The sequence below is a fragment of the Phyllostomus hastatus genome, unplaced genomic scaffold (assembly GCF_019186645.2).
Source record: "Phyllostomus hastatus isolate PE091 unplaced genomic scaffold, TTU_PhHast_1.1 phas_contig_34, whole genome shotgun sequence".
In the NCBI taxonomy this organism is placed as follows: domain Eukaryota; kingdom Metazoa; phylum Chordata; class Mammalia; order Chiroptera; family Phyllostomidae; genus Phyllostomus; species Phyllostomus hastatus.
The window spans coordinates 57919823-57946891 of record NW_025333857.1 but is presented as its reverse complement, the minus strand read 5'-3'; the positions used below and the strand labels follow the sequence as shown (position 1 = coordinate 57946891).

Sequence of the window (27069 nt, the reverse complement as noted above, 5' to 3'; positions counted from 1 at the left end):
AAATACCCTGACAAGCCCATCCAGGGAGGTGGGACCCCAGACAGCATGAACGGCAGCAGGTGCCGAAGTGTCAGAGGAGAGGCAGAGGCCACTGGGGTGGGACCAGGGCGAGAATCTGTGTGTGCCCCAGAGAGAAGTGGAGAAGCCAAGACCGGGACATCCTAGAAAGCTGCGCTCTATGTGATGTGATTCCTTCCTGGGTCATAGCGACGTCCCCAGGTCCTGGAATGGTGGTCAGTCACTTACCAATAATTACCTCTCGCTTCTTACTGCCCATCTTCACTGACTACCCCACAACCACCTCAAACTCAACATGCCCAAAACGAACTCTCGTCTTCCCGCATCTGCTGCTTCCCTGGTTCGCCTGAGGGCCTGGGCAGCACCCTGCACGCCCCCTGCCAGAGTCCACCCTGTCCCCCAGCCTCTGCCTCCTTCACATCCCTTCCATCTGTTCCATCCTCTGTATCCCTGTTGATGCCACCTTCATTTCAGCGAGTTTCTGTTTTCTTTGTGTGATTTCATGTTAGAGAGGGCCACGAACAGACGCAACATGAGGATTAGGATTAGTTCAGTTGCTATGCAGACTGGAACACTGCTGACTCACGTGTGCCTCTGAACACTGCAGACTGTACTGATATTAGACCATTTGGTTCTGAGTGCAAAGAACACACTCTGCGAGTGAGGACAGAGCAGAGTCTCTCTAAGAGAACAGATGTTCCCATATCCACCATTTGGGGAGAAGGAACGAAACCAGGAGCATGCAGGTAGGCAGGCCTTAGGTTGGAGTGAGGCTCAGGCTACAGGCTCTCACTGGGGCCTGTGGAGGCTGGAGCTTGCACCTTAGACTGGGCGGACAGGGTTAAGGACCCTCTATGGCAAGGAGGAAGGTGGAGCATTTCAGAGGGTGGGCTGGGAGATGGCCATTAAAGAGGCCTGGTGCACCCCTGAACATGGACTTGCATTTGAGCCGGGCGCTGGAGGTAGCCACGTGTCTGAAGTTGCACGTTACTTTCTATGTGGAACTGCCCTGCTAGTGTTCCTGAACTTAGGTTGCAGACCCTCTTCTCACTGTGGGAGGGGTCTGGGCCCCAAACCAGCACAAGGCAGGACCGGACAGAGCGGCAGCTTGGGGTAGACCAGTCCTGAGGAGTAGGGTAGATCGCTAACAGCGGTCCATGGGAAGAACGGAGTAGCAATCTGGCGCTAGAGGAACAGTTTAGGGCACAAGAGACAACCAGGGCAGATTTGCAGAACCTGTGAGTTTCACTGAGGATGTCCAGACCTCTGCGGAATGGCATCTTGGTAACTCACTCCTCATGCACTTCAGCGAGGTGGAGGCTCAAGCCATTAGGACCAGGTGAGAACTCACAGGGCGGTCACATATATGCCTAGTACATTCTATGCTAAATATAGAGTTTCTAGGGCACCTCTGCATACTAAAAGTTTTAGTAGCTGGAAACAAAAGCCACTCACAGCCAGAGAACTCTGCATCCGAAAGAGCATGCGATTCCTAGCGCTTCTGTCTCAGCTTCCCCCGGGGAGGCAACGCCCTGCGGGTGTGGGAGGGTGGCGGAGTGATCTCGGCCCAGCGTTCACTGGCTAAGGGCTCGAGGACTACAGCTCTTGGAGGGCTGGGGCTACACGGTTTCTGCTCAGAGATGAGGGAGTAGCAAGGAGCGGGGCTTGAGGGAGAAAGGAGGGCAGCCCCCTCAGGATATCATTAGGTAGTAAATCCTAAGGTTATACAGCCAGGAGGTGTCTGATAGACCAATACAAGGAATAGCTAACAGCATCCATGGGGAAAATGTTTTCACTTGGCCTCAGTCAGTACATTGCCCTCTTGCTGCCCCAGTCTGAGTGGCCTACCATTATTCTTCCCACTGTCAGAAAAGGCAGTGAGTAATCCCAGAGCAGCAATTTAAGGTGAGTGCTTTTTATGAATTCCAGGACTGCTAGAATATTTGCTGTAGCTATGAAGAATATAAGTAGTCAAAGCTAGGTGTTGAAAACCCTCCTGAAATGTGAATTCTGGGCAACTTCAAGACACACTGAGATTCCCCAACAACTGGGATGAAAGCATGGCTGTGGGGAAGACTCCAGGCCACCACGGAACAGCATGGGGTGGGACCCGAAGAGGATCAGTGTCACAGCGAGGACCGAGACAGGGCCAGGGCATTTTCCCTTCCCAGTTCTGGCCAGGGGTGTCACAGCAGCTCCTCCACGGGTGAAGCACAGAGCTAGCACTAGAAGCTGTATGCGATTTATAGTTACACAGGACACACTGAGCCTATTTAAGGCGGTAAAAGCAACCCACCCAACCGATGAAGATGCTGCTATGTAACAAGTGTGCAGATGGGGGAGGGAGAAAGTGAGGGGGGTTAAGAATGTCTATGGCCAGGAAATTCTGCTCATGATTGGAATCCATTGCTCTTGATTGCCGGGACGACCATGGGATCAAAAGCCATTGGTGATCCAGCAGTACAGGACATGTATTTCCACTGACATAGGGTGACAGGCACAGGGCACCTGACGTGGGGTCATGACCCATGCACATGCCAGCAGCCGTCTCCTTGGCACCTCATTAAACCCCGGCTGTTTCTGCTGATTATCTGCCACCTCTTGTATGGCTACATAATCTTAGTTGGCCTTGGATTCCATAATCAGTGTGTTTCAGAAGTTGGGTATTTTTCTTAAGGTATTATTACTATTCTATAAAAATTTTGTGTTCTTAAGTAACAACAGTTGATAGATTCTAAGACAGTCTTGGCAACTTTGAAGTCAAAGGCACCTTGGAAATTAAAGAATGAGAAAATACTCAGACATTTCACAGTTCCTTCCTCACTGGGTGTGCCTCAGTTTTTTTCCTCTCAGACCACAGAGTGACCTGAACAGCGACCACACTCTTGGAAGGACTCAAGGTCTCCTTCAGACTTCTGGCTTTGCTGGTAGACGTGGTGTGATGAGCCCCCCCTCCCCCAATTGAGTTATAACCAGCGATGGCAGGAGTCATAACCCAGGGTGACAGGTAAGACCACAGTAATGTTTCTCTGGCCATTTCCTGGGGTCCCTAAGACTTTGGCATCCTCTGAACTCTGAGGTCGTCCATCTGGTCAACAAGCGACAGAGGACAGAGTCACAGAGGCAATTTCTCTGCAGGCATGACCGTTAGGTATGTCCTTTTAGGTATGACCAGGTTTCTCACCACCTCTACGAACTGCTTAGGTGAACAGATGGAAACAGTGGGAAGTGACACGGGAGGAAATGAGGGAAGCTTGGAGTGAAAACGAAAGGGACGGTGGCAAGAGTTTACAATGGGGCTTCATTTTGCTTGTTTAGCGTGTCCTGGGACATGTGGTCGCTACACCCTGCACAGACTCTCAGGAACACGACAGACAGACTCCTTCCCTTCCCTAATTAGAGAGAAGTCCAGGAGAGGTCCTGGTTCGAGAAAAGAGAGAGAAAAAGAGTGAAAACATAAAAGGTCAGTGTGCACCTTTCTGGTATGTGGGTGTCTGGGGTCAATGTCCCAAACCCCATCCCTGCCTGACCTTTACTGCACTATTGCTGGCATGGCCACAGGTCTTCCCTGGCACCACGAAAACCCACTCACTTTCCCATGCTGCCCCCCAATCCCCCGAAACATGCAAGGCCACGTCCTCAGACCGTGCTCCACCTCCAAAGCACAGATCTGACTTGGCCCCGACTTGGCCATACCCCAGAGGAGTTTCCAGAACTGTCATAGGTACTCCTCCTGGAGTCTGCTGGCTTAGCCATGACTTGTCTCTGCCCACATGCACTGAGGTTTAATTTAATACCTTCCCAAAGATTACCCAGAAAGCCAAAATCCAGATCCTCTGCCTTTCACTGGTTGGGGAGGAAAATACTCCCCCTCCCACTCCCCAAATTCAGAATTAGCCTTAGTGCAAGCTCTTGGCTCATCCAGAGAAACCCATTACCTATCTCTGCACTGTAAAATCTTTCCCCACGTACTTCCAAATGACAGTGGGAAAACACTGACGTCAACTCCTATTCTGGCTCCTGATTATCTTCCCAGTTGAGAGGTGGACTTGATTATAAGAACCAGGTGAGCAGGTGGGATCTGATCTTTCTGACAAGTCCGACATTCTGAAGCAGGTCTAGCTGAGGGCCAGAGTGAAAGTGGGCAATGAGTGGTCTTCCTGCATTTGCAGCTAACTAAGATTAGGAGAACAAGGTGAAGAGTGAGAGCCGCACAATCCCAAGTTCATCCCCACAGCCCTAGGTAAGGAGAGCGGACAGCAGGGGGTGGAGTAGACCAAGGAAGGGGAGGGAGAGCAGGACGAAGGCCCCTCCTGCCAGGACGGGGACAGGAAGCCAGGGCCCCGCTCCCACTGTTCCCACACCTCATGTGTTCAGGCCAACTATACCCCTCAGGGAGGAAGGTTCTGCCCAGCCCTGCCCCCTGGAAGGCTGGAGAAACTGCAGTTTCCTGAATCAAAGAAAAACCAGAGGCCTTAGAATGGTTTCCTAAACACCAGATAATGGCCTTCTAATGTGTGCTGTGACCTTGGGGACCTGCGATAACCACCAGAACAAATGAGCTTCTTCCAGCCTGAGATCTGGTCCTGGTGTTAACACTCTTTGCTGATCACCTTTCAAGGAAGATCCAAATCGTGAACGTTGGGGAACGGATGGGACAGGGAAAAGCCAGGCGAGCTGTATGAGACTAGAAACAGGGAGTCGAGAGACAGTCCTTGCAGAAGAGAGGCAGAGAAGGCTCAGGATGTGTGGGCCCCCTCCGTGCCCTGGGAACAGTGCGGCTCTCTCTTTCTGACACCCTTACACACCAACACACCGCATCTCCTGATGAGCCTGTGTTAATGAAGCTAAGCTGACCAGGATGGAAACATTAATCTACGGGCAGAGAGCACTTACACTTACCTCCATCCGTATTGGAGAAGCTCTGTGGAAACAAAAGCAGGGCAGAGTGTTACTACACAGGCAGGGTGACCGTCCCTCCTTCATGCAACCCGTCTTTCTCCCCCAGGCCCAGGCCCCCGTTTCCACTGTGATGGGCAACCCCAGTGCTCTCTTTTCTTCTGGAACATTTTTGGGATCCCGAAATTTCAGGGAAAGGTTTACCATTCCCACCTTCTACCATCTTCCTCCCGGTAGAGATTTATTTTCGATTATCTAGCAAATACCCTTGGTTGTGTTGGAGAAGTGATATCAGGAAGTCCAATCCTAAAATTAATTTGCTTAGATTGGTTTCCTATGGCTGACAGGTACTGGAGGAAGCAGGAGTTATGAAACGGACACGAGGTCCTGAGACACTCCAGGCCTCCGGGCTGTATGGGCTTTCTCCTCTGCTACGTGGCGCCCCCTGTTTTCCGACACTGTAAAATCTCATGTATCTACACTTGCTTTTCAAGTTCATGTCCATTTCATATGTTCTTGCCTCACCTCTGGCCTTTTTATAATAGAAAGACTTACATTAAAGCCACTTAATAAGAATTGGTTTTCAGATTCTAAGAGTCCACAGAAGATGGCTTTTCAGGCATTAGACATATAAATAGTTTGGACACTAGGTGGATGGGGTTAATGTAATGACTCTTCTCCGTGCCTCCCCGGCAGGCCAGGCGGTCCCAGAAGCCAGGCCACGCTCAGCTTCAGAGACGGCGCTGGCCTCACACGCCTGCCCCTCGTTCCCGGAGTGAGTGGCTCAGCCTTGTCATCAGTACCAACTGGCCTTTTCTCCGCTTGGCACCATTTTGCTGGGGCTCACTCCCCCGTGGGTATCATTTAGAGAAATCACAGTTGTTCCCTTCACCTTCTGAAAGTCCTTGAAGGATTTCTCCGTCTCCTTCAGTTTCTCTAGGATGATCTGCTCTTTGGCCGATATCTGGGACTCCTCACTTTCTAGCGCTTGGATTTCCTGCTCCAGCCTGGAAAACACACAAACACAGGACAGGTTGCTTTATTGTCCTGCCACCGCGGGGCCAGAGAGCAGCTCCTTCCTGGGGGGTGGCTTCCTGCCGGGCTCCGTTTTACCTTCTGCTGAGGTCCCAGGCCAAGGTTCTACATTACAGAGCATCCTGTGTTTTCAACTTGACCACTGAGCAGGAGCTGGTTGGAGGAAAACAGCCCAGAGCTACAGCCACTGGTGCACCGCCGTTGCTCCGTGGTACGTGCTGCCGTCTCCTCTCCAACTCAGTGTGACAGCTCAGTGTGAGCATTCTTAATTTGGAGGCAGATATTTTTACATAGCAGAGGACATTACGTCTGAAGGGAAACAGACCCTCGTGGTCTCCTAGCTGTCCCAGAGTAACTGCTCTTCTATCACATTGGCCAAAGGGTGAAGAGTGCATCTTATGACCACCGAGAAATGGCTGGTGGTCACTACCCTTGCGAGCCTGCTGTCATTTTCCTCAACCTTCCAAAAGAGGGAGATGCATTGGACAGACAGAAGAGCCCTCACTCTTCTGGAACTTTCCTCAGTTTTCACAGCCATCAAATATATAGTTCCCCAAAGGGAATTTTCAGCGCTGCCTGGAGACTCTGGGAATATTCCAGAACAGCAGCGACAGTTATAATATGGGGGAAGTCTCAGCAGCTGCATTCTTGCAATGAAATGATAGTCATAAATTCACTTTATTGAGCACTTGGTCTGTGCCAGGAACTGAGCTAAGACTTCACATGGCTTATTTTATTTCACAGATGAGATCATCGAGGCTTGACAAGGGATTAGTCTACTGTGGCAGAGCCTGAAAGCAAGGGTTAGACGCCCTGGCTAACTCTAGAGCCTGTGCCTGACCATCGTGCGAAACTCCTACCCTCTGGGCCCTACAGTAGTAGGTCACGTATTCCTGCCTTGGTAAGCACTGAGCATGCTGGCACACTGGGGTGGCCGTGTTATGCAGCAACACCTCTGGGCTTATGAAGGGATGGGTGCTCCCTGCCGAAAGGACTGCAGACTATTGTGCCTCCTGAAATATTTGATCTGAATTTATTTGTTCATGCACTCGTTCCATTTTGCTTTTGGTCTCTTTCCCCTCTGTCATGCTAGAAGCTTTGCTGCGGGGTCTGTGCCTGCCTATATCAGTCCTCTCCCTCCCGCACTTCCCTTTCCATCTGCCAATCTGCCGCTGGGGACAGGCTAACCAGGTCTGTGTGTCTAAGACCTAAAGTTAAGAGTGCAGAGTGAGGTCTTCGGAGGGGTGAGCCACACTGAGATACAGGCACGGATTTACTTAGAGATGTGCTGTACCTGCTGAGACCTTTTCTGTTTCCTTCCTGGGCATCAGAAAAAAAATAACTTCTGGATGGATGAGCCTTTGCAGCAATTACTTTGTGTTATGCAGACAAACCCTATGCAAAAAGGCACCCCTCCCAATGAATACAGTTTCAGATATTCTTATCACTTCACTCACAGTAAAAGTGAAGTCCTTACATTTACTTATCATGCCTTAGGTACTGGGAGGCTAGTACCTAGATGGCCTCCGCCCTTACCAACATGCCTATTTCACTTACACTTTCGTCAAACAGAGCTACTCCTTATTCTCCCATTTGTGTCCCACATTTTCCCCTCCTCCAAGAAACCCATCTCAAAACCCTAACCATTTTTAAGTCTCTGCTCAGATACCACCCACTCCATGAGGCTTTCATAGATTCACCACTAGGAAATAACACCGCCTCCTCTGAGCACTTATTAGTGCATCACTTTGGTTTACCAGAGGGCTTATCCAGTCTACTGTATGTTAGAGCAGTGGTTCTTAACCGAGGTGACTTTTTGTCCCCTAGGAGATACTTGGCAATGTCTGGAGGTACTTTGGTTGGTGGTAATTCAAGGAGAACAGAGTGGGTGCTCCAGGCATCTAGTGGGTAGAGATCAGAGATGTTGCTAAATATCCTGCAATGCACAGGACAACACCCACAACAAAGACTTATCTGACCCCAAATATCAATAGTGCTGAGGTTTAGTAACTTTAGAAACTCTATGTGCTAGAACATAAATTATTAATTTTCTCTACTAGATTATAAATTCTTCATGGAGGGACCACAAATGCTCAATACAAGTATGTTGAGTAAAAGAAGGGAGCTGAACCAAGCTGCAGAAAGCCACGGTTCAACCCAGGCGAGACCTTCAGGATTTCTGAAACCAGGGCGAAGTCTTCCGCAAGCTTTGGCTTGGGAGAAGCTGCGTGTGGGCTGGGGTGCAAACGGGATTTAGAGAAGGCGGGCGGGCAAGCAACACAGACATTAAAGAAAAAGACATAAACTCCTTTGCCACTGCAAATGTTCAGCAAAACCTTCTACGCATATCTATGTAAATGATTTTGGGGGGAAACTAGAAAAGGGATATGAGTGCAGAATAGGGGTAACACACATGAAAGAGTTGAATGATCCAGAACTAATTCAATGGGTAAAGGAGCTCTGGGCTAGAAGTTTCCTGGAAATACTGGATGACTGTCCTGGCCAAGTGGGTTCTGAGCAGATTTCTTCTGAATCTCAATGGACAGAGGACCTCAGCAGGTATTTGGGTAGATTCTGCTCTTCTCCAATATATTCCTTCCCTTCCTCCTCCACCACCATCGAAAGGGTATATATGTTGACCCACTGATGTTGGTCTTGGCCACACGATTTGCTTTGGCCTCATGGCGTGCAGACATACTTCCCTCCCCCTTGACTTCAGGCTCAGCAACGTGACCGGCTTTAGTCAATGGGACATTAGCAGACACAACACAAGCAGAGGCCTGAAATGTGTTTGCCAATTGGGCTTGTCCTCTTGTGCCTCTGCCAGCAACATTGAAGAGATTCTCTGGGTAACTGCTGTCCCTTCAGTCTGCTGCCCTGAAAGAATACATGGGCAGCGGACCGCAGCCCAACCTAGAGTCAGGAGCCACGCCCCTTTGGGCCTGTACCTCCCATCAGGGCTGCTCAGCTGAGCCCAGGCTCGATCAGCAATATTCACAGAAGTATGAATGGGAATAAATGATTGTTGTTTGAAACCACTGAGTTTGAGAGTGTTTTGTCATAAAGTACTATTGTGACAACAGCTGATACAGCTCAAATAGTCTATTATAGGGATATATTATTTATTTATATATATGTGTGTATATATATGTGTGTGTGTGTGTATCTTAATTATGTATAGATAGATATATAGATGTACCAGTAACGTCCAAAGATAAAAGATTGGAAAGAATATAAGCTACCCTTGCCCTACTTCCCCAACCCTCAGAGAAATCTGGAAGCATACAGGGCAGCCCTTTATGAGGACTGAAATTGAGAAAATAGGAAGGTATCAGTGGCAATTGTGTCTGGGTAATGGAATTTTGGGTGATTTTAATTTTGTTCAACATGTTCTCATTTTAAAAACCTTTCACAGGCTGTGGCACAGGAAGGGAGCCAGGGCCTCAGCTCCTCGTGGCAAGTGAGGGGTTAAATGGGTCCACTCCAACGTCGATTTGCAGTTAATTCAACCGATATTTATGCAGTGTGTTTGGCTGGACTTGGAGGGAGAGATCACTGCAAGGGACTGTAAAATAAAAATAAGATTGTGGTTTACTTAAAAAAAAAAACAACCCACCTGACTCCAAGCAACTTGCTTCTTCGGGTGAAGCTGCCCTGAGTGGTTAAGAATTCTCTGTGACCTGATGCCCCACTGTCCCAGCCCTGCGGGTTTCAGGGCTCTCAGCTATATAGTTCAAGCGCTAAAGATTTGGGTCAAGATACTGCGTAACTGAGAAGGAACAGAGAGACAGAGGAGTGGGGGAGAGAAAAAGCAACGAAACTAGACTTTTGAGATAAGAACAACTAAGTTTCACCCGAAGGAAATGAATGCAGGAAATGGACAGTGGATATAAGTCTACGTAGCTCAGACCAATTAACAGATTTCTCTACACTCATGTGGGCTTGGGTCAGGTCCTGCTGGTGCTGGATGGCCCAAGGCAGTATTTTTCTTTGGGAAACCCAAGTCTTCCTGAGGAGCAGCCCAGAAAATAGTGTCATGGGTTAATAAGAGTCATTCCAGCAAGGCTAGAAATGCCACTGTTTTGTAGTTTCATGACTGAAATCTAATGCAGGCTTCCCTGGAGGAGCCAAGGAGGATATTGCTGAGCTAAAAATAAAGAATGGGCAGGAAGTGTAATTTATACACAAGGTTAATAGAGACTCGTTAGGCTGAGACAGGTGCACATAGCAGCCTCTGACCGGCTTGCTCTGTCTCTTCTGAGCAAACAGCAGACGGTAATAGGTGGTAAGGAAAGGTGACACACTGCAGCTGTGCAGGTTTAATTTACTGGAGATGAAGTTGCAAGCATGGCCGAATGGTCTCGTAAAGTCTACCTAACCCCAATAGACCTTCCGCACAGGAAATACAAAGCATCTACGGCTCTAGGAAGTGCATCGGTTATTCTCTCACTTCAAAATCCATTTACGCACCCATCCATCCAGCTTTTTGCAAACAACTCTCTCTGTCAAGCACTGTGTTGAGCACCAGGGACAGGGAGCTAAATCAACCACAGGGACTGTGCGTGAGCGTTCTTGGTCAAGTGAAGAGGACAGCCAGTTAAACACATAAATCATACTGCAACCCCAAAAGACCCATCATAAAGGAGAGCAGGACGTGTTGTGGAAGCGTCAGCTTTGCCTGGGAGTGTGGCAGGATTCCAAGTTGCCCGCCTGGTATCTATCTTCCCCTTCCTCCATGCTAATACAATCCTTATTTTGCTGGGTGGCAATGTGCTCAGCTGAACATGTCCCCATCCCAGCTTCCATTACAGACAAGGGTGGCTGCAGGGTAGCTCTGATCAATGAGATGCAAGTAAAAACTGTTGGGGGAGACTTCTGGAAAAGCTCCTTAAAAGGGGAGGGTTGACTTCAGTGGCATTTGTCTTTTGTCCCTTCCCTTCTTCCTACCTGTGGGGATCTGGCGCTAGAGTGATGTATTAGTTTCCAGTTGCTGCTATGACAATGACCACAAATGCAGTGGCTTACCACAATGTAAACTTACCATGTCACATTTCTGTGGTCATAAGTCTGACATGGGTGTCACTAGACTAAACTCAAGGAGTTGGCAGGGTTCTGTTCCCTTCTGCAGGCTCTGAGAGAATGTGTTTCCTTGCTTTTCCAGCTCCCAGAGGCCGCCCACATACTTTGCCTGGTGGTCCCGTTCCTTCATTTTCAAAACCAGCAATGATGCATCTCCCTGACCATTCTTCCCCTGTCCCATCTCCCTCTGACTCTCTTCTGTTGCTTCCCTCTTCCACTTTAATGATCCTTATGATCACACTGGGCCCCTATAATCCAGGATAATAAGCTCCCTATATTGAATCCAGCTATTTGGAGACTTTAATTCCATCTGTAATTTTAATTCCCTTTTGCCAGTATTTGCAGCTTCTGGGGATCAGAATGTAGACATCTTTGGGGGTCCATTACTCTGCCCACCATAAGGAAGATGCTGCTAGAGGAGAAACAGCAATCTGGTGTCCACGGGGGTAAGAGTATGCTAAGGATGGCTGAGTGTGCAGGAAGAGAGGAATTGCCTGGGTTCTCAGTGGCATCTAGGAGTGACTGCAGCAGCTCTGGATTGTTGGCTCCAGGTTCCTTGTTAAGAATATGAGCCACTGTTGTGATCCCAGATGAATGCGGTTTCCAGCTGATACAAAGTGGTGAGAAGAGCTCGACTGAGTAGGTGAGATGTTAGCTGGGCCTTGGAGAATGCATTCACCAGGTGGAAAAGAGAAGAAAATGTGTCGGGCAGAGGAGACCACATGGGCCCAGGCCAAGAATATCCTGTGTCCCTACTCTCATCCAGGGGCATGTGGCCTCGCATGGCCTTTCCAACCACTGCACACTGAACCCTCCAGTTGGCACCACTCAGCATGTTGCCTCAGGGGGACCCTCGACATTCCTGTCCCTCACCACCATAGCTCCTGTGCTCTTTCATTCTGCTGTGCTTTACCTGGACCAGAAATACCTGGCCTTCCAGACCCTGCTGGGAGCCTGCCTTCCCTCCTCCACAGTGGGAGAAAACAAGGCTCAAACAAAGAGAGAAGAGAACAGGAGAGGCTGACTGAGAGAGACCCTGGGCCACTGATTCTCCACCTACTGCCTCCCATGATCCTCTGCTATACGTACACTTTAGCCATTTTACCTAGGGGGCCAGTACATTTTTCCTGTGTGTAGGCTTCTCTCAGTTGAATCCAAATGAGTATAGACTAATACAGACTGGGTTTTCAGCAGTCCTACTGGGTTTGTTTGGAGGGGGCTTTGCCTGTAAACTCAGGTGTGCTTCATTTTTCCTTCTCCATCAATAATGACAACATTAATTATAATAATAATTTTAACATTGTTTTTGTTATGTATGTATTTCTTGTACAGTAGCAGCAAAAATATGACTAGGATTGCTGAGTGCTTACTGTGGGCTAGGTACTATTCTAAATATTTTACATGCATTCTGATACTTAACCTTTAGAATATGCTATGAATGAAGAAAACCTTTAACTCGCATTACATAGATAAAAGAACTGAGATGCAGAGAGGTCACTGAGTTGCCCAGGGTAACACAGATAATGTGGGGACCTGGATTTGAGTCCTGGTACTAGAGAACCAGTATTTTATTTATTTATTTTTTTGCCACTACTTTCAAATACCTCCCTATACTATTCCTTTCCCCCTTTATTTCCTCAAGAATGTATAGTGTGATACAGTGTGCTCACAGAACCACAGGAGGTCAGGCTAGAAGTGGAAGCCACTTAATCTAATTGCTTTTCAGAAACACGAAGCCCCTGAACTGTACTCCACCCAGCAGTCACCCTACCTCTGCTTGAAATCCTCCACGCATGGGAAACTCACCACCTCCCAAGGCAGCCCATTCCCTCTCTGAACAGCGCTGGCCATGAGAATGCTTGCTTACAGATTCAGGCAAAGTGCATCTCCCTGTAGCTTTTACTAATTGTCCAAGTTCTACCCCTTGGAAGTGTACAGGTCAAGTTTAGCAAATACCAGGACTTGTAGGACCTCCATTCCTGGAAGTGGGAAGACCCAGTATGAACTTACTACCCAGTAGGGAGCCTGGGCAGTATGAACTTGGACCCAGGATTGGGACTGGGGCGGGGGGAAGGAGAAAGAGTAAAAAAGGAAAGGGGCAGGATGATCAGGAGGAAGGAGGACTTCCAGCTTCCTCATGGAATGAACTCAGCACTGACTAAAATCTGAAGCCAGAAGCAGAGCAAAGAAATGTTCACAAAATCCTCAGCCCCTTAAGTATATTTCTGAGCAAGCTCTGAGCAATCTCTGAGCAAGACTAGCCTATTCCTGACAATGGAGCGAGCTTTGACGACTTTCCTCACTACTGAGGGATGTGGGCTGGGGTTACACATGTCAACTGTGAAGAGCTCAGCGGACATGCATTTGAGTCTCAGTAAATTCTCCCAGAACGAAGGAGATGCTGACAGATGGGCCAGAGGTGCTGAGTTCAGACCTGTTCTTTTCTCTGGAACTGTAATTTCATAGTTGAGCAGTCAAGTGGGGTGCGTGACTGGCCAACCTACCAAAACAAGAACTTCAGGAGGAAGGTTTGCTTCCCCAGGGAGAGGAGAGTTGCCCACATGTTTATGCATCCAGTACAAGGGAACATGGAAGAGACCACCAGATGTCTATCAATTTCCACCCTCCCCTTCCTTCACAGCGCCACAATCCCCAAGGGTTAGCTGGGGGTGTGGCCACACAAAATGTCCACATTTCTCAGCATCTTCTGCAGCCACACTGTCCAAAGGGCTATGTGTGAAAGCATTGTGGGCCAGCTTCTAGAACCTTCTTTAGACCTTTCTTCTTCAGCCCTTCCTTCATCCTTTTACCTGAAATACACAGGAGTGCAAGTAGAACTCTAATTGCCACTTTGGGCTCTGAGGATGAAAACAGGAAAGGGACAAGCTGGAAGAAGCCTGGGTCCCTGAGAATTCATAGAGAACAGCTGCTGGATGGCTCTTGACTGCCTACTGGTGGATTTTTACTCCAGGGACAATTAACACCTTCTTGCAGCTAGTGTTGCTGTGAGGGTCTCTGCTACTTATATCTACTTCTAATCCTAATTAATGCAAGACATCTGCCACATGATGTTAAATTTTGCATGAACGCTCTTAGAAATATTCTGAGGATAAGGGGCCATCGTTAATCCACAGCTCAGAGCTGCAGTAATGACTCAGCAGAAGCAGAAGCAAAAATGAGCAACTGCAAAGTTTGGAATTCAGTACCGCTAATCAACTCTCATAAATGGGGCTCGGCTGGAGCTGCACTTCACCTCCATCCCACCTCCAAGCCCTGCCCCACCTCCAGTCTCAGCAGGGAAGCTCCTTATCTTTGCACAGTGCCAGTCATCCATGACGTAGCATCTCTTTTGTGTGCTGTGACTGGGATGTTTGTGTCGCTAAATTAACATCAGAAAGGACCAAGACTGGACTGTCCACATGCTTTAAATACCTGTCCAGCCTTGCAGTGCAGTGAGCTAATCACTCCTATGCCTAAGACTTAATATGGAGCTCACCCATAACGCTGAAGTTTCACTTACATTGTGGGAGCGAAGACACAGTATATCTGGTTCAGAAGTAAGTATGGTGACAGATGCTAAGGTGGCCTTCCTTAGCTGTTGATTTTGCCTGCTCAGAACCCCTATCACTTTCCTTTTGGGACCAAAATCTAGCTCTTTCACCTGGAAATAATCTCTCTGGAGTTCTTTGTGGATCTGATGAAATTATTGATCAGAGGACCCACCCCCCTGGCCAAGGAGTAGAAATATAACTATCTGAGATTGACTGAACTCTGTCTGGCCCAGTAATCTGCCTCCTGTGAGAAGTGGCCCGAGAATGGAGAGTACTCCTGGGTGAGTCACTCCCACAGCGGCGGGATTCTGAAGCTGTCCCATTCATTAGTTCCTGCTGCCTGGGTCCCCAGTTCTGACTGACACCTCAGTCTCTGACCCCTCCCTACAGTATTTGAATATTTCCCTTCTCTCTTTCAGTATCTCTATCTCTATATCTCTGTCTTAATATCTCTATATTCTAGATAGAGCATTTGGGAAGAATAATGTTTGTTCTCTTACAAACAGATGCTATAAAATTCACTTTCCATTATTTTGGGAAGATAGTGCATTTGTTTCTATGGCACTCCCAAAATATTTTTCGTTTGTGACTCAATTTGCAAGGCAACAGCTTCCTTTTATTTAGATGAGTACATCAGGAATCACTGCAGATCGGTCGGTATTTTACTGAGAAAACAGGTTATCGGCCCTTAAATAAACAGAGGATTTCCACTTCTCCTTAGGAAAGAATAGTATCTTCCTTGACGGCAGAGTGGGCAGTGGAAACTCAAGCTCATTTCATTTTTTTCTCCCACGTCATCACTAAGACAGAAATATGGCAGAGGAGAGATTGATCCCTTTAAGGATTCCTAAAAAACAGCTCATATCCTCTCTCTCGTCTCCACCACCTCCTTCCCGAATTTCATCCAGCTGCTCAAACTGGAAGTTCACACCCTCTACGCTCTGCTCTAGCCCTTTCCGAGGTTTACACCTTCCTCTGTTTTCCAGCCAAAACAGATGGCTTGTGTTCCCTGAAAAAGCCAGGAAGACCCACCACTTCCAACTCCATCTACTGATAATACACCTACTAACAAAGACCCAACCGAATGCTTGTCTGTTTAGTAAAGATGTTTTCCTTAAGTCCCCTGGACCTAAGGTGTTCACTCCCCAAACTGCCACAGCATTTTTAGCCCTTGTAGGTACCTGGGATACTCGTCTCCCAAGTATAGGCTTATTGAGAGACAGAACTATATTTTTATTTTACTACTGTACCTCATATACTTCCCTGTCGTATTTGTTGAAAAAATGAAAAGCAAGCTAAAACAAGAACACACTTTTAAAAGATTCTATAGTAAAACTAGCTTGGAAGTGGTGATAGTAAGTGTAATTTTTCAAATCTTGGCTTGGTTTTGCTACTTACCCTCAAAATATACTGATTTATATACTTCTTGAGGAAAAAAATTGATATTAGATTGATTTATATCTTTATCTAAATATATAGCTGGGACATAGTAGCACTTTTCATTACCAGTATGGGTTCAATCAAATGTAATCCCAAATATGTATGAATGAACATTTCTCTCTGCATAAATTATCCTTAGCCCCTGGAAACCAGCCCCTCTCTCCTTTTCTTGTTATCTATCCCATCTGGAATCACATGGCTCATACCCTCAGAATCTGGGCAAGTTGATTGCTGCTACAGGAAATCATTTGTAAGCTTACACTAAGCCTTGATTCCTTGAAGTGTGATTCTTGTTTGACTCTGTTTCATTATGAAGAGTTTTGAGTCCATGAAAGTGAGATAATCTCCTTTCAAATAGTATACTTCTCAGAAGCTTAAACCCTTCCCGAGAAATGTCTCTTTTTATAGGAAGAAAGTCTCATCCAGCCTTCTTAGCTCCAGTCTCTGACTCAGACACTCCCCTGAAGGCCAGTGCCTCCACCTGTGCACCTGAACTTGCGCAGAGTCCTCTGGGATGGCACTCTATCAGTTTCTCCCTCTTCCCTGGAGCTTCAATCTGTCTCCAAGATGCCTCCTTCCTTTTAGTCCACAAACAAGAATCAATTCTCTCACACTAAAAATAGGTGAACTTCTCTTGACCCTGCATCCTGTTCAAGTTCCTGTTGAATCTCTCTTCCAGATTTTCCCAACAGCATTCGCTTCTTGCTGTGTCAACATCCTCACAACCCAACCACCCCTTGGCTTACTCCCCTCTGCCTTCTGCCCTGCCACTCTGTTGTATATGGTCTTATTGAAGTCCATACCTGCCAAGTCTAATGGAGACTGTTCAGTGTGAATCTACTGATTTCATTAAGAAAAAACATTATAGACCACTCCTTCTTCCCTTTGGAGCCCATGACACCATATTCTCAATAAGGTCTTCTCTCTACTATTCCATCAAATGTTCATTTGGTTCACTGTTCTTTTTCCACATTTTACCCTGGCTAGTCACGTCTAGCCTTGTGCTTTAGCTCCCACCTTCATGCTGACATCTACCCAACCTATATCTTCCATTTCTTCCTTGAACTCCAGCTTCTATATACTATTGTATTTTCAATGTCCCCGCCTGGATGCTCCACAGATACCTCAAACCCAACATATCCAAGATCAAGCTCAAAACCCTTTCCAGAGTCTATGCTTTAAGCTCCTTAATCTGACACACTTCTAGGCTCTCATTTACCTCCAGGGACAAGGAGCTCTTCGTAGGTCCCTGCACACAGAGTGCTCTTTCTTGCCTAAATGCCTTTGCTCATACCTTCCCCTCTGCTTGGATTGCCCTGGTTCTCCTTCTTTCCCATCTCCTAAGTACTCATTCTTTAAGAAGCTCCTTAGGTATTGTCTCTTTGTGGAAGCCACTGCTGATACCTTTCTTGTGAAGGTGCCTTTCCTTCTTGCGGCCATATCTCCTGTAGGTATAGTGCATCACCAATTTTATCCCATTGTATTTTAATCACTTGTCTGTGGATTTGGGGTTCCCTCCCCAAATCCATTTTGCAGAGCTCTTGAGGTTAACAGCCATCTCTTCTGTATCTTTCTCTGAAAGATAAAGCATCTACCTAGTTTGCTTCTAGCAAGGAACCTGGCTCATTGAAAGCCCCCAAGAAATGTAGGTGAGTCAATGGCTGTTTCGGTGAATGCACGAAATAGTTCTCCTTTGGAAGGAACCTCAAAGACAGACCCTTTGACACAATTCCTTCAGTCAAATATAATTCTTAAAATAAATTCACGTTATGGCAACTCTTGACTTAGTAAAAACTACTGATTAAAAAGAAACTTGTATTGCTTGTTTTCTTGGAGATCAGGAAATGCCAAAGGTAACTGCTATCTTTTCTAGGCTTCTCACTCTTTCTCCCAAATATCTCAGATATGTAATTTCACCTGACCCCCTGTGTCCGTGCATTTGTGTGTGCACTGTTGCTATTTACTCTAGGGATCACCTGAATAAAAGCACAGGCGGAGAACACACAGACATACAGGAATTGGGCCAGCAGGATGGATAGTCTCAGCGTTCACTTCGGTTCACCCTATGATTCTCTTTTTGAGTTCACCCTTTCACGCAGGAAGCATCTGGGCTTTCATTGCTCATTGTGAAAATTGTTTATGTGATGCATTCCTCTTTCCCAAATCCCTGTTTACTCATGGTCTGTGCCTACATCCAGCACTCAGTGATAGCTTTCCTGCTGAGTTAGAGATTCCCTTCACCTCTGTGAGCATGTGTGTGTGCACATCCACACAGCTTCAGACGCTGCTTTTATAAATGCCCACATTGGGGACAGCATGTTTGCCTGTGGTGCACATTGGAGATTACTCTGGGGAGACTGATGGAGCGCTCCAGATACTTGAGTTAGTATCTTAATAAGTTATTCATGAATAAAATTATTTAATGTCTAACAGTCATAGTGGTAAAATCAGCTAACATTTATTGAGTATTTACCATTAGATGTTACACAATCTGCGAAAAGCCATGCAGATATTGTTCAATCTCTGAAATCTGCATAGTAACTGCTAGTATAATCCACGCTTGATAGATGGCACACCTGAGATTGAGGGAGTTAGGTGTCTTGTGACCCAGCAGCACTGGGATGTAATCCCAGGTTCCCCTGTTGCTGGAACCTAGGACATTATTCTGCCCTGTGCTGCCTCCTTCCAGGAGCAAATGAAACTACTCTGACTCCAAAGGTTTTCAGTATTTCCTCTTTCCAGCGTAGAATTTTCTTCTCCAAATATCTTGATCAAATATTGCAGCTGTGGTTAAGGCGTGAGTGGACTGGGAGCCCCTCCCACAACATCCCTGCCTCAGTTCAGCTTTTGCATGGAACAGAACATGGTTTGGAAGCCACTGCCCTGGGAGAGTAGGAAGAGTATCCTGTGTATTACTGTGGTTCCCACTGTGCCTACAAGAGTGCTTTGTACACAGCCAGCGCTCAACCCACAGGAATGTGGTTCTGAGAGGGAGCATCCCCTGCCTGTGGCTGCGGCCTGGGCTTCCAGAAGCTGACTGGATGGGCCACCAAAGGATAAACAGCCCCTCTGGCCTTTAAGCCATGGAGGGGAGAATCCTACCCATCTGGAAGGCACAGGTGACAGCTCAATTGTGCCTGAAGTAGACATTCAGAAGGCGGCTGGCTTGGGGAGCCTGTGCAGGGGCTAGGAGGCTTGGTAATCCAAACGCATCTTCCTAAAGGGAATTTCCTCTTAGGTTCTTTTTTTTTTTACTAATCATGTTTTCCACACACAGCATGACCAGAGGACAGCTCCTCCTTGGTGGAGAAATGTGTCATCCCACTGGGATAATCCCAAAGTTATTCTAAGAGTTCCTGCTCCCAGCAAATCAAGCCAATCAGGAAGCTCCTCCACATGGGCGGTGCCCGCTGATTGTTTCCCGCTCCAACGCTTCCTGCTATTGTTCCCCCTTGTGTTCTCAAAGGCGCAGCAGCTACCAAGCCCTGCCCCTTCCCCTCAGGAGCCCAGGGCTACCATCTGGGCTTTGGGTCAAGGTACACTAGGCTCACAGACCTGGCGCCTGGCTGGCAGAATCGGGCCTGAAATGAAATGAAGGGGTGCGTCCTGGCCCAGATGGCTAGAGCGGGAACCACAGCATTTGGGTCTCTTGGGCCTTGGAAGAGAGGTTTCAAATATTCTGGATCATACATTAACTGCTTATCAAGCATGTGCTGAGCTAATACAGTGACAGTTGCCCAGTCTCTACTCTTGGGAAAGTCATCATCGGATGGAGAAAGCAGGTGTATAAACAATTACCAAACAGTGCTCAGTAGAACTCAGACTGCAAGTCCAAAATGCTGTGGGAATGCAAAGACCGGAGCTTGAGTAACTCTGCTCCGGGAGGGAGCAGGGCAGGGCTTTACGGGCTTGGGACATTTCAGTAGGATCTTGAAGGCTGAGAAAAAGAGCAGCAAGGCAGAGAGGGGCTTGGGGGCCTTCTAAAAGGGCTCTGAGGCCGAAATGTGCAAGGAGATTCAAGGGGGTGAGTGAGGACCTGTGCAGGACTGGACTGTTCTGTGTGCGAATAACGGGAAGGGAGTAATGGGGAGTGGGGGGCCCAGGGTGTGATGGCTCTTAAATGACACAGTAAGTTTAGGTTGGGTCCTGAAGGCAACAGGAAAGCATCAAAGTTTCTTGTCTGTCTGTCTGTCTGTCTGTCTGTCTGTCTGTTTGTTTGAAGGGAGTGATTAGATTGGCTCTCTTCTAGAAAGACTGCACTGGCAGCTGTGTGGAGAATAATGCAGATGTGTGAAAGGGGTGCAGAACAGAAGTGTGAAGATCAGTTGCAGCTGTGGAGGCAAGAGGTGAGGAGGCTGTGCTCAGTGTGGCCTATTTTGTGGGAAGCAAAAAAAGAAGGCTCTATTTATTGATTTTTATGTTGTGATGACGTAGAGGACTTTCTAAGTCAATCCTTTTGTGCTGCTGTGGTCCCACAGGCTGGACTGAGGGGGAAAAAAAGGGCAACATGAAATTGTGAATCCATAAGCAAAAGTGGACTGAGCTGGCCTGGTGGCTACAATCAGTACGGGGTCCGTGAGACCTTCAGCTTTTCCTCCTGCCCACCTCTCTCTGGACCACTTCCCTGTGACTGCCCAGTTTGCAGAGGCACCCGAGGGCTCTGTTTCCTAGAAAAAGGGACGAAACACGGCTGAAGCCAGCCATTTCTGCTCCCTTTGGAGACCTAGGGAAACAGTTTTCAATCGCTGTGCCACAACACACTGCTGCTACAAGAAATTTTAAAACATGCAATATCTGACTATTTCACTGGGGGCGCTGCCCTCTTTTCTCCTAGACTGTTAACTAAAAAAAATGACAACAGCCAACACAAAATAGCCATCCAGTGCGAATGAATCAAAAGTATACCTATTTTTTGTCAGATCGGCAAAAAATATACTTGGGTGCTGTGCTGCAGCATTTTAGTAATTAGTTTGTGTGTGTCATGAGATAAAAGAGGTTGAAAACTGCTGGTCCAGGGTCCAGTGTTGGCCAGGACATGAAAGTGAACATTGAGGCCCTAATGCAAAGTGTTTCAAGGATTGAAATGATCTCAGATCCGCGAGTTTCAACAAGGAAAAGGAGCCCTTAGCCTTGCGAGCTCTGTCGCTGCCCTCACGTGGATGCGGCAGGAAGGGCCTTGGAGAAATCTGTGAAGGGATCGTGGAGGGGTCTGGGCTAACGCTGCGTTTTCACCTCTCGCTCACAGTCAGGGGCTGAGTCCACACCGAACCCTGTGTCCTCCTCGAGGTCCTGCATGGCTTGTCGGCGCCAAGTGGGCCTGTACTGTTGGTTTCTCCTTGGCACGTTCTCAGGAGTCTCTGGCCTCTCCCTGTCATTTTTCTCTGTTACTGTACAATAGAGACATTCGATCTTTAACATGTCGGCAAGAAGGCCTGGTGAGGGCCTCTTCAATGGTGCACGGCTTTGAGGCAGAAGCTCCATCCCCCCGGCTCTTGGCTCATGCCTGCCCCTGGTGGCCTGGAGGCTGGCCAGGGAGGGACAGAATGGCCTTGGAATTTGAGCCCCCCTGCCCTGAGCTCCGGGAAACCAGGCTTAAGGCAGCTGAGTGAGCCAATGTCCTACTGTGAGTGAGGCCCTGCAGAGGGTGAAAAAGTGACCCTCACTACATTAATTATGGGCATTTGAGGCCAAAACTTTAGGAGCTAAAGGTAAAGTTACAAAGGTTCTCTCTGATGAACTTTATAGACTTACCAACACCGATTCTGTTTTACAACAGCTTAGTGTTTTGAGAAGTCGAACAAGAATGATGACTATTCCTGGGGTTTTCAAATCCAGAAGGAAAATAGCATTTTCCTTATGCAAAGAGCCTACCAATAAGAGCCCTCAGATACAAAATGATTCAGATGTAGGGATCAGAGCCTGGGCCAGAAATTAAGCCAAATTAGAGGCGATCAGGAGCAAGGCAATAGTGGCTCCCATCAGACACAGACAAGAATCTCCTTCACAGTTCATCCAGAGACTACTTATGCTTTTAACTGAGCACCTCTCTCGAAGACACGATCAGATTGGCCATTTAGAAATGGGAACTCTGGGATACAGAAATAGTAGTACACTGTGTTCCAAAATAACAATCCCTAAAAGAGATCCACCTCTTCTTGGTGGTTTGGCTTGTGCAGAATTGGTGTGGCCGTCGCCCTGTTCAGCTGTGGTCCCACCCCAGAGTTGTCCCACCGCTGTCTATTATTTCTGGATCCCGAGGCTAAGGGAGGAGGACCTGCTGAGAGCACAAGGAAACCTCGTTGCAACGCTCCACCGCAACAGGGAGTTCAGGGCAGACCAGGTCTGCTGCTAAAACAGCGCAGGCGCCTCAGAATGGGAGGTCTCACTCAGAGGCATCCTGTGCTTTTGTGTGAAGAGTGAAGGAAGGATCACAAGCCTCCTGGGGCATATATGATACGAGAGTTCCCATATTCCCACAAAACCCAAATGATCCCAATAATGAGAATAGCAGGCACTTGTGTCATGCTTTAGAGCTCACAAAGTCCTTCACAGCAATTAGGGTTGTTTTTTTTGTTGTTGTTGTTTCTTATATTGCAGATAAGAACACTGAGAGAAAGGGAAAAAGAGAAGTCAGAATCCAGTCACCTTTCCTGACGCACGCAGTCTGGTTTCTGCTGAGCCTCTCCGAGTTGTTTAGACCAGAGGCAGGCGGCAGGAGGCAGCGCAGACCAGCCGGGACCAGGAGGTATGGTGGCCCGCGGCTTCCTGGCTGAAATCCTGCGTGAACTCCTCGCTTTTCTTAGTCTGTTTCCTTGCCTATAGGATGGTTGTAAGGACGTATATGGAAGAACTAATTCAAAGCTATGGAGATTGAGTCAATATTTAAAATCTCTCATAACACTGCCTGCTGTGGCATAAATACTATTCAAAATGTTTGTTCTTCCTTTCTCTTCTAGTGTTTTTTTTAGGAAAAAAAAGGAATATAAAGGCAATCCTGTTAAACGCCACATGTAGTACTTTACAAGACAAACCAAAACATACCTTTTGATAGAATAAATTCAAATTCAGCTTCTTAATCAATCATATGGTTTGTGGCCCATAAAATTTAAGGAACACCCACAGATTTTTATGTTAAACAAATTACCCACAAATTTAAATAAGCCCTATCATTTAAATGCTAAAAGGAAAATTAAAGAATTGATTATCGGCTTCAAGAATGATGGAAGAGTGTGCGTGTGCACAGGGAAAGGAAATCCAGAAAGTCGAATTCCAGTTCTCAATGTGGAAGAGGCTTATGCGCACGCGGGGGGCCACCTAGTGGCAGGTACAGTCATATTCCACCAACTGGGGCGGTCTGTCTGAGGATTTAGGTGAAGCACCTGGGAGGAACCTGCTGTCATTCTGCAAATCCCATGTGGTTATTTCAGCAGAGAAAGCTCAGTATATAAAGGTTAAAATGTGCCTAACTCTGAATGCTTTGTCCTGTGTTCTTGTGACGGTGCACGTGTGCCTAGTGCTGGCTGCAGAAATCTCCAGCCGAGCCATGTAACCTGTGAACCTAACCTGTTGCATGCTCTACAACAGGGAGAGAAACTGAATGAGAAGATCCAGAGGTTGGAGGCTTCAGGAAGCAATGGCTGGGAGTATTGGTACCATCTTCCTTGAGACCATTGCTTTTATAGGAGCCACATGATATAAGATATTATCAATGGATTAAATAGGTGTCCCAAAAGGTCAATTATGAACAACGCAACCAGTGGTCCTGTGGTTCAGTATGGCCAGCTCCTCCCAACACACATGTCCACCCTACCACTGAAGGTCAGTTACTGGACTGACACGGACCCCAAAACCCGAGGCTCTTCTAGCTTCTGCAAAGTAGCAGAGGCTCTGCAGGACATGCTGCTGCAAAGCCTCCCTCCCTCCCTGAGCCTGGCTCTGCACACTTCTCCAGCATGTGTGTGTGTCCCTGGTCCTTCCATTAAGAAACCCAATAACAAGGGCCAGGAGTGACCTTTGGCTCACAAGGTCAAGCACAAGAAGAGGTTCATGAAGACTGTGAGGTTCCAAGTGCAGAGGCTGGGCCTTTGTCATTTCAGGAACCCCAGCCCAAAGCAGACCCTGGGCGTCTGTGAGACTGAGCAGGGGCTTGCACTCATGTGTGTGGTTTGTTCTGCCATGTTCTCCTCTCATCTGGGCCAGGGTGAGGGGATAGCTGTGTTCCCTTTTGAACAGAGAGATCCCCCCAGAGTGAATCAGTCACATGCATCCTTGGATTTCCAAGTCTGGTCAGGGCCAAGGGCATTATGTCTGGGGAAAGGCAGGCCCTGCTATGAGGCCATGGGTACTTCTACTCTGAGGGCTAACTAAGGAGTAGCTGTGCAGCTAAATAAGCTCGTAACTGTCCTCCACCTTTAAATGAACTCAACTCGACAGAATCAGCACACATAAAAGATTTCCATGAAAACATATCTCACCTGCCTACAGGCAGGGCTTACCAGGGTGTCCAGCTACTTTACTGCATTAAAATGATGGTTTCCTATACAGCCTTTTAGGGACCCAGTGCTGTGTAAACTGAGGGACGGTTGAATTGACTTCATAATGAAAGGATGTTACTATTCCAATCTCCTCCTCCCATGGAGGCTCTGCCTCTGGCTGGAGAGAAACAAATCCACAGAAGACAAGCTCTCTGCCGCTGCAGGGAGAGAAAGACAAAAGGATGCTGACAGGCAGGGAACCCATTGTGTGCCAGGCATTGCTTAGATGCTTTCCATATATTAACTAAGTTAAGCCTCACAACAGCCAAAGGGGATACATACTGTTAAGTCCACTTCACAGATGGATTACACGGCTTGCCCAAGGGCCCGTGCAGTTAATGAGGGGCAGAGCTGAGATTTCAGACCAAGGCGGGGTGATGACAAAGAACGTAACATTTTCATTGCATCTCTTATAAGTCCCTGCTCAGCCTTTCAGAACCCTGGAGGAGGAAGGACACCCATTCATAGAAGGACTCTATTCAGGCCCAAGATACTGCTGGAATTTTAAAAACAACAACAAAGACACAGATGAGCAGGTCTAGAACTCACTCCAAGGCTGGCAGGTTTTTTTCACGGTGCAGCAATACCCCTCCCTGGGAGCTATCCAGAGCCCTGGACAACTTCCGCCTGAAGCTTTCTCTGGCCCAGGCTGGATCTTGGGATTGTTGAGTTATCTGTCTTATTTGCTCTCTAGTGTCCTGATCCACCACCCTCTGTTGGCAGAGCACCTTTTTCCACCCTGCCGACTTCAACTTAAACTGGCCACCTGCTCAGGTGGCTTCCAGTCTACTCCTGACTTCTCTATTTCCTGCTTTCTCCCTATGGGGCATTGAACCAGCACCCTAATGTCATCCCTGGGCTTACTGCAACTCCCCTACTCTGAAACTTTTAGTCATGCTCCCTGGCCTCTAGGATAAATTCTAAGTCCCTCAGCTTGGCATTCAAAGCTCTCTATGATCTAGTTGCAAACTGCTATTCTGGTCATTTCTCCAGAGCTGCTTCTACAGTTAAGTCTGTGATCATTCTGTCTTCAAAGAGGCTGCAGGTCCTATGCAGAAGGACCATCCCACATCTGGCCCATTGCTCCTGATGAAGAAAGTGACTCCATGAGCGCGGCATCAACTGTTTACTGACCTCCCTGTTTCTCATGCTTTCCCTCCTTTCCCTGGCAGAGACAACATACCAGACAGTGACAACGTCCAAATGGAGCCAGGCCCCTTCAGCTGTTTACAGCAGGCAGCTGAGCCGTGAGGAGCCAAATGACCTTGGTCAAGATGGGGCGTCCATGACGACCAGCTGACAGTGCCAGTGTAGTTCCATTCCAGCGTGCGTGTGGCCACAGTCTCCTAACGATTGTATCATCCGGTCAGAAATGTCTAGCGCTAGCATGGGGATCCGATTTGAAGCTGAAGGGGCCAAGCCCTCACTGGGGGGAAGGAAGGGCCCCCGTTTTCCAGTCTGGTTCTATCTGATGGCATCCATGTGCACTGGCTCCCTCTCAGGGACAGCCATGCGGCTCACATCCCAACACGGCTTTCACCGTGCATTTCCCATGAGCCTAGACTCTCCTTGTAATTCACTGGGGCGTATTAAACTTGACCTAGTATCTTATATTTTTTAGAAGTGGAACCATCACTGTTTTAAAAGATTCAGTTATTAAAGTTCTGAATTGGGACCATGATGTGCTGTCTGAGGTCAAAGTTAACTCTCTCTCGGTGTAAGAAATAATTCTCGGAAGGGGATCTTCTAATATCAAATGATGAGAATCACGAACAATAAAAACATAAGTCTAGAAATTTCAGGAGATCTCTGAATACCTAAAGTTACAGAACTCAGAAGAGTTGTCTCCCATTATAACTGAGTGGATTATAGATGTCTTGAGTGTAGTGATTGTGTTATTTTGATGTCTGTATCTTTAACCTAGCTCACGGTCTCCACCATAAGCATTTTATTGAATGCATAAATACATTTTAGAAAGATTAATCTTGGCCAAATCCCACTGGGGTAAAAGTCCAATCCTCAGGTCCTCAATGATCATTCCTCTCTATGAACTTCTGCCATCTCGAGAACAGGTAGGGCATCTCTCAGCACCTGTCAAGTGCTATTCCATCCATCAGCAACCTAGACGGTTGGATCCATAAGGGCAGGGAGAAGACTCCGACCCCTTTTCTGTAACCCCCACACCTTGCCCACTGCTATGCACAATGCTCAATGAGTATCTCTTTAAGAATCTTGTTCCAAATGAATATTATATCAACCACTTCAGAGCAATGAGTTGAGAGCATGAATGTTTGTTCCTAGCAGCACTTGTCCGTACTTCTAGGTAAATAAAAGCAGTGCCAAGAGAATAATTTCCTTCCATTAGTTCATGTCATGATTACATGTCAACAAATGAATGGAGACAAAGGCTCACCTTTCAGCTGGAAATGCCTGTGCAGAGAGAAATCTTACACTTACACCCAAAGGGTGTGTCACCTGTGCTACCTTCTTTCTTTTCTTCCTCCTCCCAGCAA

At 47.4% G+C, this 27069-nt stretch overlaps 1 protein-coding gene and 1 long non-coding RNA gene across 8 annotated transcripts in view; one reads left to right on the top strand and one right to left on the bottom strand.

Moving 5' to 3' along the window:
* PALM2AKAP2 (PALM2 and AKAP2 fusion) overlaps positions 1–27069 on the bottom strand; it is a 307871-nt gene that overhangs the window by 185878 nt on the left and 94924 nt on the right. For all 7 annotated transcript variants that reach the window (XM_045840285.1, XM_045840286.1, XM_045840287.1 and 4 more), the window contains 2 exons: positions 5810–5924; positions 4921–4942 (listed from right to left, as the gene is read on the bottom strand). In XM_045840285.1, the coding sequence (XP_045696241.1) occupies positions 4921–4942; positions 5810–5924 (137 nt within the window). The remainder of the gene's footprint in view (positions 1–4920; positions 4943–5809; positions 5925–27069) is intronic.
* On the top strand, positions 19960–26219 carry LOC123819757. The gene is made up of 4 exons (XR_006785858.1): positions 19960–20046; positions 20272–20368; positions 22620–22767; positions 25729–26219. It is a non-coding gene; the product is annotated as an uncharacterized LOC123819757 (long non-coding RNA).